This window comes from Haemaphysalis longicornis, unplaced genomic scaffold, assembly GCF_048455015.1.
Source record: "Haemaphysalis longicornis isolate Haplotype H1 unplaced genomic scaffold, Haemaphysalis longicornis Haplotype H1 scaffold_1, whole genome shotgun sequence".
Classification (NCBI taxonomy): Eukaryota; Metazoa; Arthropoda; class Arachnida; order Ixodida; family Ixodidae; genus Haemaphysalis; species Haemaphysalis longicornis.
The window spans coordinates 424,620,942-424,634,634 of NW_027526203.1; the positions used below are offsets into that span (position 1 = coordinate 424,620,942).

Consider the following 13,693-nt stretch of genomic DNA (forward strand, 5'->3'; position numbering starts at 1 on the left):
CGAAGATCAGGGCAGCACCAGTCACGTGCTGTGAGTTTCGCGATTTGGACCTCTAGACATGCTCTGCGGCAGATTCAACTACACATGTTCTCTCGTTCAGAATAATATTCTCATTGATGAGGGACGCGCTATTCCATCTAACGACAGCTAGAGCGATTGATTTGAAATGTTCCTAAGGCGAGGTACACTGAAGGGAATGGGTCGAAGTCTTGCTTGCGGCTGATTAGGACAATTGTACTCATATATTCTGTTGTTTAACTTTTTAGAGGAAGTCTAGAGCCTTAGTTTATCTTTAAGGCGCAGAAGAACAAACCGCCGTTCGCGGGTGCCGCACCAGTTAGCGAATGAAGTTACCCGGGTTTTCAATGTGTTTTCATGCTTTTTCAGCCTTCTGAATGTTTATTTTAACCCATTTAATGGTTAAAATCGAAGTTCTTGTTGTTCGCTCACAGGTTTTACAGGTTAAAGAGGTTTGCAATACGTTAAATTTAGCCATGTCGTCCTGGCTGATGTCAGCCAATCGGCGGGAACGACGATGCGAGTGAAAAGGCACGTTCGAACGCACTTTTCTACTTAAAAAATGCGCGTAAATACAGCGAAAAAACTCAGAACACAGCCAATGCACTCTAGACTTCATTCAAGTCAGCTATACCTATAGCCAATGTTTACAACTCACTTCGATGTACCTTTAAGAGACCCGATGCAGATACAAATTGCCAGGATTGATGCAATCTCGTTGGTCAGGCACACACCATAAGCGTAGCACTGGAAGGCCTGAAGCGGCTGGTATGTTAACGCAATGCCTGAGAACGATCGCCCCAGTGACCGTCTCTGTCGGACTTCAACCCTGGTCGGCAGGGTTGCAAACGTGCGCAGCTGAGAAAGAGGCGAGCAGAAAATTGCGTGGGACCAGGTGGGAGAGGTAACCCGGTGCATTTCTCTCCGCCAGCGCATAAACCTGGCGCCGGGGCTCCCGTAAGTGAATCATAACTGCGACACGCGAGCGAGCGTAAAGCGAGCGGAGGAGGGCGGGGAAGGTTCGGTGGCCAAGTGCAACAGGAAGAAGAAACAGCGCCTGGATGGAGTAAAACGTCGTAAATCACGTCGCAGACGCTATAAAACAATGCAGCCGCCAGTATTCCTGTCGCCAGGTCGGTCACGTGATCGGAATGGGCCAATGGCAGAGCTCCTTGTTATGGTCTGCGAAGAGACGGAGTAAGAGCTGGCCAGCCGATGCGGAGCAGCGATAGGCGCGCCAAAAAGACCGGACTCGCGGGTCCGCTTGTTTCCACACTGCCCAGGAGGGAGGCTCTTTGGCTATGGGCTCGCGAGGAGAAGAAACGCGCCTGATAAGGGCCGCGATACTCGGCAGCGAACTTTGAGAGTGGGAAAGGGACTATCGGCCCATCGGCGTTCCGTCCCTCCCGAGCCAAAGAGGACGGATCGCCAGGTATGTACAAAGCGGCCTCGGTGGCCGTCGCCAGCCGCGGCGCTCATTTGTTTTACTGCGGCGCCTTTTTCTCTTGGCGTTTGCTTTGACGAGCACGTGATGACACAGGAACTATAGGCGTACGGGGACGTGGTCTGGTCGCTCGGCGGGAGGCGCCCGCGGAGACAGCACCGCCGCCAGCGCAGCCAGCTTGTGCTCGTGCGCGCACAAACACACGCACACGCTTAGCGTGTACGTCTGCGAAAGCCGAGCCTCTGCGTTTCCACGGCCAAAACGCGGTAGCGCGGCCGATAGCGGGAGATTTATGCTTTATGGCACGCTCAAGCTGCGGAGACTTATGGACCCCTTTAGGGCGCCTGATTGCGAACTATCTGGCCTACATTCGGAATACATCACTTGGCGTCCCCTCTGCTTGTTTTCTCTGCACGCCGACGCACTTGCGACCCCTGTTCGCGCGATTGTAATGAAGATGTCGCCCGAATCGAGATAAGATACGCTCGCCTACATCCGTGGCTCGAGTTGGCACAGCATCGCTTATCCCACGCTTTCGGAGCATTCGTCTCCGTGGGTGATGTCACTTCACCGGTTCTTCTCTTACGCTCCACTACGCGCTCCCAGAGCAGAGCGAAAAAAAAAAAAAAAAAGACGTCGTTTCAATGGAATTAAAGACACATAATTCGACATGCACGCAGGCGTCGCATTCCAGCATCCTTGAAGCACTCTTCTCTTGTGGGAATTGTCGAATTCACTAAACCGCCTTTCGAAGAACGCTAACCGTTGCGGCAAATAGTATCATTCTGAGCCTTGAGAAGAAGCCCTCTGAAGTTGGCATGCGCCAAGCGAATCAGTATGGATTGGGTCGAGCAGAAAGAGCTCGCGACCCCTTCCCCTTCCCCACCTGGCGCCCGCTATTAACCATCGATGTACTGTTGCAGCTGGTTACAAACTAGTATTTGCATTTTTATCGCGTCCACTTTAACGACCGCCACGCATGCTAACACAGTCACGCCTGCCCAGCTGGTCCGTAATACCCGGACAGGTCCAAAAAGTGGCTTCGCCTGCGCGCTGCGGGGCAATAAAAAGGAGCAGCCAATAATCACGTATTCGTGAGGACAGCGTTTGCCTGGTCTCTCGCTTCTCGGTGCTTTGCGAGTTTGCTACTTCCAACCGTCTTGCCCTTTACTTTTCTGTATGTTCGAACGTGATGCAAACGTGCCAGACCGCGCTAATCGGAAGTGACTGCTTCGCGGAATGGGTGGAAAGGCGGCAGACGTCCCACGGAACCGAACCTCGGCTGCTGGAAGTCTCTACCGATAAAGAAAACTGAAGGAAAAGGGGAGCAGACGTACGTGGCCGAAACGCGAGCGTTCTGCATTTCTGCGAGCTCCCGTGCGCGGTGCCATCGTAGCTGGCCCTCCGTAGGAAGCTGTTTTTGCATTCGGGAAATGTAGGCAGCAACTATCGGCGTACAAGCGTCGGGTTCTGCGGGGAGGGAGCCTTGGGAGGGCCGTGCATGCGGCGGGATATGGCGCCTGTTCACGCAAGGGCGCTTGCACGCGGCGGCGGCGCGTCGCTGATCGGCGATTCTGCCGCCGCCTGGAAGGACTCTCTTTGTGCGCAGTCCACGAACTGTGATTTTAATCGCCGCCAACCAAGGCGCCCAATCGACCCGTTGCGTGTGTGACAAGTTTCTTCGCCGGCCGACTCCTGCTCAGAGGCGACGGACGAGGACGCGCCGGCAGAAGGCGGCTGGCCAGGACGCTGCCAAACAATGAGCCTGCATACCGCCATGGCCCAGCGGCGCCTGAGAAAGCGTGCGGCGGCGCGTCGCTTTCCGCGGCGGCCTTCTTCGCTCCCTGTTCGCACTTCCGTCGCCCTGCAAGCGGCTGTGCTCGTCAGATGAGTCTTCTCCGATGAAAGGCTGTCTTCAAGCGCCATCGCGGTGCGCACGTGTTGGTGCTAGCGGCTGTGCACGCGCCGCTCCACGAGGTTCGTTGCCCGCTGGCAGCTGGGACGTGCTTGGTACCTTTTCTACCTTGTAGAAGAGACATCCCTCGACACGTAAAGAAGGAAACGGCTTGTGAACAGGAGACGGACCAACGAAAAAAAAAAAAAAAAACGGCAACTACTACCAAACGCAGACGCGCCAAAGGTGGCAAATGCGCAAATTTGCACGAGATCACGGGATCAAAGGTAAAGTACGCTGGTGTGATTAAGTGAAAACAAAGTCAGATTACCGATCCGTGAAATTTGCTGGTGATGACGGGTTATAAACATTCAGGTGGCTGAATGCAGTCACATGGAAGTTACCACTCCTATTTTCGTTGACTCTGTCCCCCGGTGGAAGTATCGATGCCACAAAATTTGCATAGAACTTGTACTGTGTTCCTACTTTGGCGGGAATAAATCTCTAATTCGAAAGTTTGGCTTATGGGTCTGTGAAAGGTGACAGTATTTTTTAGATTCAAATGAAGCAACCTTTTTTCCTCGGAAGGCTGCTCCAATGAAAGAAAGAAAAGCGAAAGTGGAATTAGAAGATTGTCCGTAAGAGAGAGAGAGAGAGAGAAAAAAGGTAAAGGAAAGGCAGGAATGTTAACCAGGCTACGGCCTAATATGCTATCGTGCACGGGGGAAAGGGGAACAATGAGGAAAAAAAGGAAAAGAGAAAAAGAAGGGGAAAAGTACACACATAGCGTAGAGTGGTGTATCTAGCGGTAGGACACTATAGTGGCAAGTTCAGTGAGTTCGTAGAGGGTAGTCTTTCGCGCTACAGTCTTCTGTGCAATTCCTCCGTTTTCAGAAAACACATGAGCGCTTTTGTCGCCTTGTGCGTAGAGATGGCGGAGAAGGCCAGTGGCCCAGGATTGCCTCCTCAGAGAACGGGCGCCGAGAGTCTAACTTTCGTGGAGTCGAAGATAGTTGGCTTCGTTCAGATGAAAACCGTGGACACTCGCATGGGACGTGCTGTAAGGATTTCTTCAGTTTCAATGACCTGCCAAAGTTGGGGGCACTGAGAGCTATGAGCGTCACAGTTAGACACTAAGATTTCTTCGGGGTGTAAGGGAGCAAAAAAGACATTTATAGAATGCTGCCCCTGGGCCGAGTAGAAGCGGAGTGCACGCTTCGGAGCCCATGATAATTTTATTTGGCATGTACGCTAATCGAACGCGACCCGTCTTGCTGGGGGCAGAGCGTGTCCAAATACACTTGGTGGTTGGCTCCACTGTCATGGCGGTTGGCTCCGCTCCGACTTGATAGTTTGAACGCATCGGGCGCACCACGGTGTCAACACCATTCTATTCTTCTCGGCAAAGTAAGCTGTTTTCAAACTCGTCCGTGGTCGCTTGGGGAATCACCATTGTCCGTAGGCGTGACTCATCTCTTTAATGAATTTCCCGGCGCGGGTGATGCACCGATTTCTTCCAGGGTAAGGGAAGCGTGGAGTGCGCAAACAGACCGAGTGGCGCCGCTACTGAACGTGTCCTCCATCACCGAACTTTCCCGCCGACTTTCTCTTTCGCACGCAGCGTGTCCCCCTTTCTTTTGCGCGCTGCTTCCCAAGTGGTGCCACTTCTTGCAGGAGCAGCAGTGCATTAGTTTTTGCGAGTTAAAACTTTCAACCCTGATTTGTATGCGAAAGGGGCCGCATTTCTTTTGTTTCCCGCGGCCGCTGTTCGCGGGCACGCTGTCTGCCTGTCGCCTTTGCTGCTTCTTTCAGCCTGCTGTGCAGCGGTCTCGGGCGTTTTTGCCTCTTACTTGCTTCCCGGGCGATTCGGACGGAAGCCTTGTTGCTCATTTGTCCCCTCCCCGCATGCACTTTCGGAATCCCAATGAGGGAATCGCTTTGGCCAGGCAAGGAACCAAGGGCACCGCTGCTGCTCGCGCACACTGCCGAGGCGAGCACATTTTTGCCACTTCTTTCCGCAGCTCCCTAACAATGGCCGTACAAACTCTGGACAAACTTTGCCTTCTCGTCGTCACGGGCGCGTTTAATACCAACAAAAGGGAATGTCAGATCTCAGTTTCATCTTGTTCCGGCTGTACATCTGTTGTAATGGTTTGAAGCCATGTACGCAGACTCTCAAACCCATTGGCGAAGATTCGTCAGCACTGAAAGAGAGCATCTACGATAACGCGTCACAAGAAGGTATCTTAAAGGATTTCTCTGCGTGGTTTGGCTAGTGCTGTGGCAGCAGAACCCTGATGGAATAGATTACCGTTCGTTCGGCACTACCGGTGTTCGTTTATGAACGGACTGCGCGTGTTGTAGCACAGTGCAGCATTATTTCTTAAATCTTCGACATAATGGTATCTACAAGAACCTAAGTGGTTACCTGTGTGCATAAAATTGCAGGGGTCCTATCAGACACACTGACTGTGATGTTTCTTCGCAGGCCAATGGTTTCGACCTGAAGGAGAACCTGGAAGCATGGCGAAACCTCCCGTACGCTGCGTCTATGTATTACCCGTACGACTCGGCTGCCATCGCCGGATACCCCTTTGCGAATGGGTGAGTGCCACCGCTGAATGCGTGCTATAGGAATAGCGTCCACGTCAGTCGTACGCTTGTTCGGGAGTGCGTGTGGGGTATTTTGTAGCCACGCGTCTCGTCTTCAGAAGCCCGGCGGTGAATTTCTGCGTTCGACACTATAGAGGGCTGCTTCGAGGCACCGCTGGGCTTATGCTCAACTGTTGGATCGTGTGCATGACAGCGTACCTGCCTGCCCGAGCTCTCTGCTAGTCACAGCGCTGCCTCAAATTTGTGTCCCTTGCTTTCGCGGCTGTCGATGAGTCGTTGAGATGGTGTGCACTTGGTAGCTATACACGCACACTTTTGGTGTACTCACGCCAAACCTTAAATCTTGAGCGTATCTTTCGCGGCAGAGTTACAGGGAGCAAATGTACAAGCACACCGAGGAGATGGAAAGAAAAAGTAGCATAACTGGGATCGGGTAACCTTAATTTTTTTGTGAAGGCAGAGGCTGGGCAAACAGCTTTGAGCAGCTTTATTGCTGGGGACCTGGACTCGCATGGGTTAATTGCTGATAGGATCACTCACTTTCATTTGGCAATAGAGTGACATGCAATGAAACAGTTTTCAAATCAAATGAGCGCTCCAGTCAGACCAAGCGTGCACAACATAACATTGAAACGCACAAAAAAGGGTTAATGCACAGCAATACGATAATTGCTGCTAACGAAACAACTTCGCAGTTTTCGTGTTACCGAAAAGGTCAGAACCGTTTTTGCACAGCCTCTTTAATAGAACTTACAAAATATAATTCAGTAACTGCTTGTCATTAGCAAGCTTGCGGCGTTGCTATTTTGCTCGTTCCTTGACATCGTCGCTGCTGGTTGTGACCAGTCTCTCATAAGTCTACCAACGACAGCATACTATTATTGCGTTTTAGATATGGGCTGTAGGTTGCTAAAGGTCACGGAAGAACAATACAAAGATAATGTTTTATTTCTAACGAAGCAAAGAAACACACACTACTAGTCGCTTAGAATATGTGCATTGGCAATGTATTGAACGTTTTTTTTTTTTTTTTAAATAGAATGTGTTCTCCTATTTATAAGTTGTGATCGTACGCCATATTGTTCTGAAAATCGAAGAAGTTACGCCACTGGTGAATTATGAATAGCGTTCTCACAGTGGAGGGCAAGAATGTTTTTCATTCTCGCAATACTATGAATTCCGCGTGATACTAAGGAATATTTAATCTACGGGATTAATATATACGCAGTGCTTGGCGCAGCCAGTTGCTTGGCGCAATCTGCCAGCATGTAGAGACGGGCGGCCGGAAAGCGCTGCTTCGGAAAAAAATAACTCTGCTGCGAGGGACCAGCACGTCTCAGCTTTTCAACGCACGGAAATGGGTTGGTACGTTTACTGATCGCGACAACCGGCCGGGGGCAAACCGTTGCACGGAACCACAATGTCAGATCAGGTGCGCAAGGCTTTTTCCACCATCCGTTGACTTTGATCCTTCTCCGACTCCCTCTGAGCTTCCGCCGATTGTTACATTCGCGTACGCACAACCAATGAAAGAACAAAACAGATCGCCCCCTTTTTCCTGACCTTCTATCTGTACGCCACTTTTAACACCGTATCCGTAAATCTTTCACGTGTTTCAATAATTAGGACTCACTTCATCCGCCGAGGGAGCTGAAGTTTTTTTTAATCGTAGCTCTGTTGTTATTATTTTTTTGTACTCGTAGCCCTGTGTGTCTGTTAGTAAATACGCCGGCTTTCGTTCACTGATTTGTATTTATCTGTTTGGCGATGATTTTTCGAGCCACAATCGTCGCTCGCTATAGATTGGAGAAACTCGCGCCATTTGGCGAGACGGCCTTTTAAGCGGGCGATGACAGCCGTTCATGCATGCCGTCGTTTGGCCAGTCTCTTTTCAAGGCGGCCGCATATATCGAGAGAGCTGCATAAGGCTGCCGGCGAGCCTCTGGAGCGGCAGGAGGAAGCGCTGCGCCTTCCGCCGTCGGGTGCGTTGCGCCCCAAGCACACGCGGTGTACGAACGTGGCGGCCACAGCCGGCGGCTCGCGAGTTCCTCGGGGAGCGTCCTTGCCTCTCCGGGGCTCGCTGTTTGCATGAAACCGGTCCGGTCTGCACGAGGAAGTGACGCATGTGCAGGCAGACGTGCGCACACACTGAACGGCATTCAACTTCACGAAACGCAGCGACGCAAGTCGGCACGCTGCATTTGTGCCACTCGTGTCGAGGTGTGACGGCCGGAGCCGCCAGCGGCTGTGCAGGCAACAACTCGTGGGTGGAGAGAGGCGGCTCTACCTTCTCTTTAGCTTGGCTTTTTCCTAATGACAAACACGAATTTCGCGTGCCGCTCGGTCGTCCGGTTTCCAGTTGAGTTCGCAGCTTGGGAAATTACGGGGTATCGTTGGCTCGGTTAAAGTGAAGTGTATCCGGCAAAAGAAAGTAGGCAGGCACCCACAGGAGGAAAAGACAGTCGCGCCGGGCCCGGCGTCCCCTCTCCCAAATTGGCCTGAAAGGAAATACGTGTTCATACGTCAAACAGCCTGTGGGTTCGCGGCTGGGCTAGCCGGCTACTGAAAGCACGAAATGTAGCGCCCACATTGTAGACACGCATTGATACGCGCGGATCACGCAACCGCGGTGCGCCTCGGTGGCGGCCCGTATAGCTCGAGCTTCCGCCGCCTGGCAAGGCTGCTGCTGCGTGCCCAGTGGAGCGCACTTAGCGGCGCGCACTGCGAGGCTCGAGCTGCTCACCGTGCAGGAGGTAAACGATATCGGACCCCTCGTGCATTAAACGCCCCTGCCGCCACGGGAGCGACCGCTCGCGCCGCCGTGGTCGTCTACGTTTGGGCTCGCGTGGCTCCATACGTGTCCTCGTGGAGCAAACACGCGCGGGGCCGCAATTACAGGCGTGGTAGTACGTAATGAATGCCCCGACACGTCACTGTGGGCATCGTTTCTCAAACAGGGACTTTGAGCTTTGAGTGGCGCAGTGACTTTTTGTTTTCGTACTTGGTGATTGTGCGCCGGGGAGGGGGGCAAACGATTTTCTCATTTTGCTTTTCGTAGCTCCACGGATATATATACACGAACGAGCTGCGAGCTTCAACCTGAACGTAAACCACAACAAATAGCCGCTTGTAGTGAGATTCAGCAACAGTTTCTAATTCTGTATCATTGTGACAGGGAATAATTCATAAAGGATCCGGAGCACACGTCAATTAACAGGTGTATGCATCAACCTTCGCTGAAAGCTGCAACACCTTTTTATTTGTTACTTATTCTTCAAAATGCCCGTGTTGATTCGGTGTTTCATATTTGGCGTAATCCGGGTAAAGCGAACATTTATCGCTCGCGTCCCAACTACACCTTCCGTTAAAGGATAAGTGCGCTAAGCCGGACTCCCCGGGTTTTTTTGTGTGACATCGCATACGTGCTCAAGGATTCTAGATGCTCTCAAATCGCATTCAAAGTACGCTACACAGTAAACAAAAAAAATAAAGCAGCTCTCCTTTGCAAAGATCTCCCCTATGGGGGTGTCTTGCGCGCCGCCAACAACCGTCTGCCAGTTTGCCTCTGCGCGATTTCAGCTCCGACCTTCTGCGGCACTTCACCGATCCTGCTCGGTGTACAATAAACGCACGTATTCGACTGCGATCGAGCGCCGATTCAGACGACGACAAATGTGATCGGGACAAGGCGGGGACCGCCAGGGCTGAAGCACCACTTGACAAGGATTAAGTGCGTGCCCTTACCGACAGTTTGGAAGAAGTCGCAACACATACGGGACTCTCGCGTGAGTTCTCCGAATAGTCGGTGGGATAATAATTCCAGCATGGGTCGGTCCGGACTGCGCGAAACCAAAAAGAAAATAAAATGCGGAAAAACACGTTGAAGAGCTCTACTTCACTTTTTTTTTTTTTTTGTTCATGCATTAGAGCAAGCCTTGTGATGTGTAGCTCGTTATGCGGCTTGCTTGGTCGATCCTTTCAGCATTTATTAAAACCCAACACAGATGGTATAGCGTTCATTCCTTGAACTCAGATTTCCTGCTCTCACTTTTTCTTTCTTTTTGCCTGAAGGCACGCCGATTCATCCTTTGAGCATTCTCTTTAGTGAACCTGAGTAGAAGTCAGCACACTTGGCGGCCGACACTGGAGACGAGGCCTTGGCCTTGTTGTCCAGGACACGAGCGCTGGTCAGGCAAAGGCGGCACGCAAAGTGCGACGTGCACGCGTGTTATTGCGTGCACCACCTTCTGGTTCCAACGGCTGCGTGTCGGCGCCGGACTGGAACAAAGGGGCGCGCGGGCGGCAATAAACGCGCTGACTGCAGCCGGAGTCCGAGCGATGGGGGATGCAGCGGACCAGACAGGCGGCGCGTTGACTCACTACCACCCCTGCTCGGGCGCAGTGGAGAAGGCACGTATCGCACGAAGGCTGCGCCACAACAGCGGCCCGGGAACCAATCGTGCTCCGTCTGGGAAGGAATTGCGGCCAGCACGAAAACCGAGGCAGCAGGAGAGGGAGGAGCTGCACTGCAAGACGGACCAAGTTCACCTCTGGCGTAATCAACGCCTCCTTCCTGCTCTCCCATCTGTGGAACTCGAAATCAATGAAAGCAGCTCCGCCGGGGTGCGTCCGACCCACAGCACGCCGGCTAAGTGCAATCGATGAAGGGCCCTTCTCGGCCGCCCAGGGATCCCGGCGCGTTAACTGGTGTGCGGGATATTAGTGTAACCTCTGCTGCCATTGATCCCTGGCCGGCTTCTACTTATCAACACTTATTAGGGAGCGCGCGGCTAGGACGCCCCCATCTGCAGCCTCTCTGGCTATGATGAAGAGCTTTGGGAAGACGCCGCTGTGATTTATGTGGCCGCCGAGCCGGCACCTGTCCGCGGCCTCGCTTGGCCATACCCTTGGCGGCGAAGAAAGGCGGCCGCCGTAAATTTCGGCCGCGTTTCGTTCTCGCCTTTCCCACTCATTGTCTGCGGCAAATATATCGGCGCCGGCCACAGGTCTTCATGGCACTTGGCAAACAAGGTTTCGCGTTTTCGAGGATCACGCGGCGAGCTGAACGTGGACGCGTATACTGAACCCCGCGAGACCGTATACTTTGCCGCTCCTGTCTTGGTCGGACGTGATCTTTTTTTTTAATGCACGTCCTAACTCTAATATTTAGCGCTCCTAAATCGATTTTCAAATACCGGAACTGTAAAGGTAAGCAGCAATCAAACTTGAAGCACAGGTGTTCAGTTACGTGAAATCATTGAACGTAACGAAACGTTTCTGGGCGACCGGAGTAGACACGTGTACCCTGGCGCCTTGTCTGATTACTTTTATACCAGCCAGCTTTCACTTTGTGCGCCCAAAGAATTTGCTCACTGCGGCGCAGCAACGAAAACTGAAGCGAATCTGTGCTCTCGTTAGAGTAGTTAGTTTCGATAACGAGGGGCAAGGAGGGAACAGCACTCCGGGTGACAGCTAAATGCACCGGCTTCCTTACGCGATAATGTAAGTCGGGTTGCATGTGGTGACGCCTGAAGACGTGAGGAGAAATTAAAGTGAAGAGGACGCGAGAGGAGAAGCTCCCCCGGCGCACCGCGCAGCTCCGCCGTGATCCATCAGCATTAGCCAGGGCCTGTGCAAACACAAAGCGACACCGTGGACGAAGAGCGCGGGGCGAAATTACGCTGTCACTTGGAAACGCGATGGAACTAAAGCACGTTAGAACACCGGTAATTGCGAGCTTCCGGCTGTCGAGTGACTCCGCGATCCCGGCGACGCCCTCCCTCCTCCCCCCTTTCGAACTTGCCGCTGACGCGGATTCCTGGTCCCCCGAGACGCGACGTGCTCTGGCCGCGCTCTTTCCTGGGGACGTGTTGAACGAGACGCTTGGATTTCAACAACGGCTGTTAGTGATCAAGCTTGCCAAGGCGAAATTGGAAGCGCCCGGTCTTCCGCTCGCTCTCGGGTGCCGCCGACGGATGGGGTGGAAGAGACAGAAGGAGAGAGACTAGCTGCAAGGGTTGCCTGGAATTACTTTAGCTAAACTGGGAGGCGGTTTGCAGGCGACTGCTGTTAAAGGTGCAGTGTTATTAAATGTGTTTTAGCACGAAAGTGTTTTAGTCCCAGATGTACAAATATTTCGCTGACGTCATATCCGTCACGGAACTGGCGCCAGTACAACGGAGCAAGCGGCGTGTGAAGGGTGCACCCCGCACACAGGGTCTGCTTGCGGGGAAGCAACCTTTAGTACTAAAGAGCACGTTATACTTAGGGTTGTACGTTTTCAGGTTTTATATTTTAACATGAAAGTATTTTATGCCGGTATACACTAAGATTTCACTGACGTCATACCCGTCACGGAAATGACGCCAGTACACCTTTGCAGAAACGACCCTGCAGCAGGACGTCGCTCTCCAAGCACACCCACAAGACAGCTGCCTAACCGCAAATCATGCTCAGCTGCAGGTTTCGCTGCACATTTGACTTTCGTATTTTACCGATTTATATGACAGAGAAATCAACCACAGTTTTTTTAATTGTTGCTCCCCACAATTTCTTGGTTGGGGCATATATGGCGCATGTGTGGGGCAACGTGTTCGGGGTCGAGCCCCTGACGTTAGGGTGTGAAGTAATACTGATCCCGCACTTCAGTGATGTTATGGAATTCGTAAAGGATTTCTACTACGTAAACAACAAGCGCGATCAGTTCTGCTTTATTATTGTTCTTTTTTCTGTTTTATTAGTACGCAAACCTCGTTAAGCTGACAACCCGTTAAGCTCTGTGGGCTAAAAAAGCTGTAGACGTCAAACTGAGCACGTCACGAAAACGGGGGAAAAAAGGGGAATTTTGTGTCCGTGGGTTCCTTATGCGGCGTGGATGGAAAGTTGTATTTCACCCTAGTTTGCCTCCTGTCGGAAAAGCGAAAATGAAAGTGAAAAAGAAAGAAACAATGGACGTCGCTTTGTGCGCTGATTCTGTAAGTATTCAGACGAGGTCTATCCAGTGGAAGGCATCAATATTTATTCTGCAAATTTATACTTGCGGGGTGGGGTTGAAGAGGCGGGAGGTGGCTTTCCATAGTCCTGACCCTTGTGACTCGGCATCCATGATCTCGAATATATTGTGCTACGCTAGGGGCTCATCGTTCACACACAGGTGGGTGTATACGCTGCTGCATAAGAATTTTGAAACGCGCGTGCATCTGTCGAAAGCACCTTCGCCAGCTGCTGCTGCCGAGCAGTCCGCTACTCACACGAAGCAGCGTAACAGGGCGTGGAGGAAGCGCTCTCCAAAATTATCGCCAATTGTGCGCACTTCGAGAATGTACTATGGGCTCTTGCTCGTGTGAGTTTTCATAGAGTTGGGCACTAGCATAATGTACATCAGCGGCGTCTGACGCAGTTTTGCGCCTTGACTGCGGTTGCAACCTGGATGATCGCTTTCTTCCCGTTTGCTGTAGCTAGTGCAAAAAAAAAAAAACCCTTCCACCTGAAATGTTCCTTTTCGGCAGTTTCGCGCCTTCTTTGCCTTACAACAATCGCGAGCGTTTTCTCTTTAGCACGCGTTCTTATAAAGACGGAAAGTGGCTCCTTACGTCGGTCATATACATTGCCGCTTCCAAGTTGGGCCATACTGTAGTACTGTTGTCACCTGAGCGCATAGCTCACTTTTTTGTCGCGATGCCTCTTGGAGCCAAATTTAAGTGAGGCGAAACAAACTAGCCGTT

General features: G+C 52.0%; 1 protein-coding gene across 2 annotated transcripts in view; it reads left to right on the forward strand.

The window, feature by feature from the left end:
• The window catches only part of LOC144155679 (uncharacterized), a 150,138-nt gene that overhangs the window by 106,667 nt on the left and 29,778 nt on the right, over positions 1–13,693 (forward strand). For both annotated transcript variants that reach the window (XM_077687275.1, XM_077687276.1), the window contains exon 4: positions 5,845–5,960. In XM_077687275.1, coding sequence (XP_077543401.1) covers positions 5,845–5,960 — 116 coding nt within the window. The remainder of the gene's footprint in view (positions 1–5,844; positions 5,961–13,693) is intronic.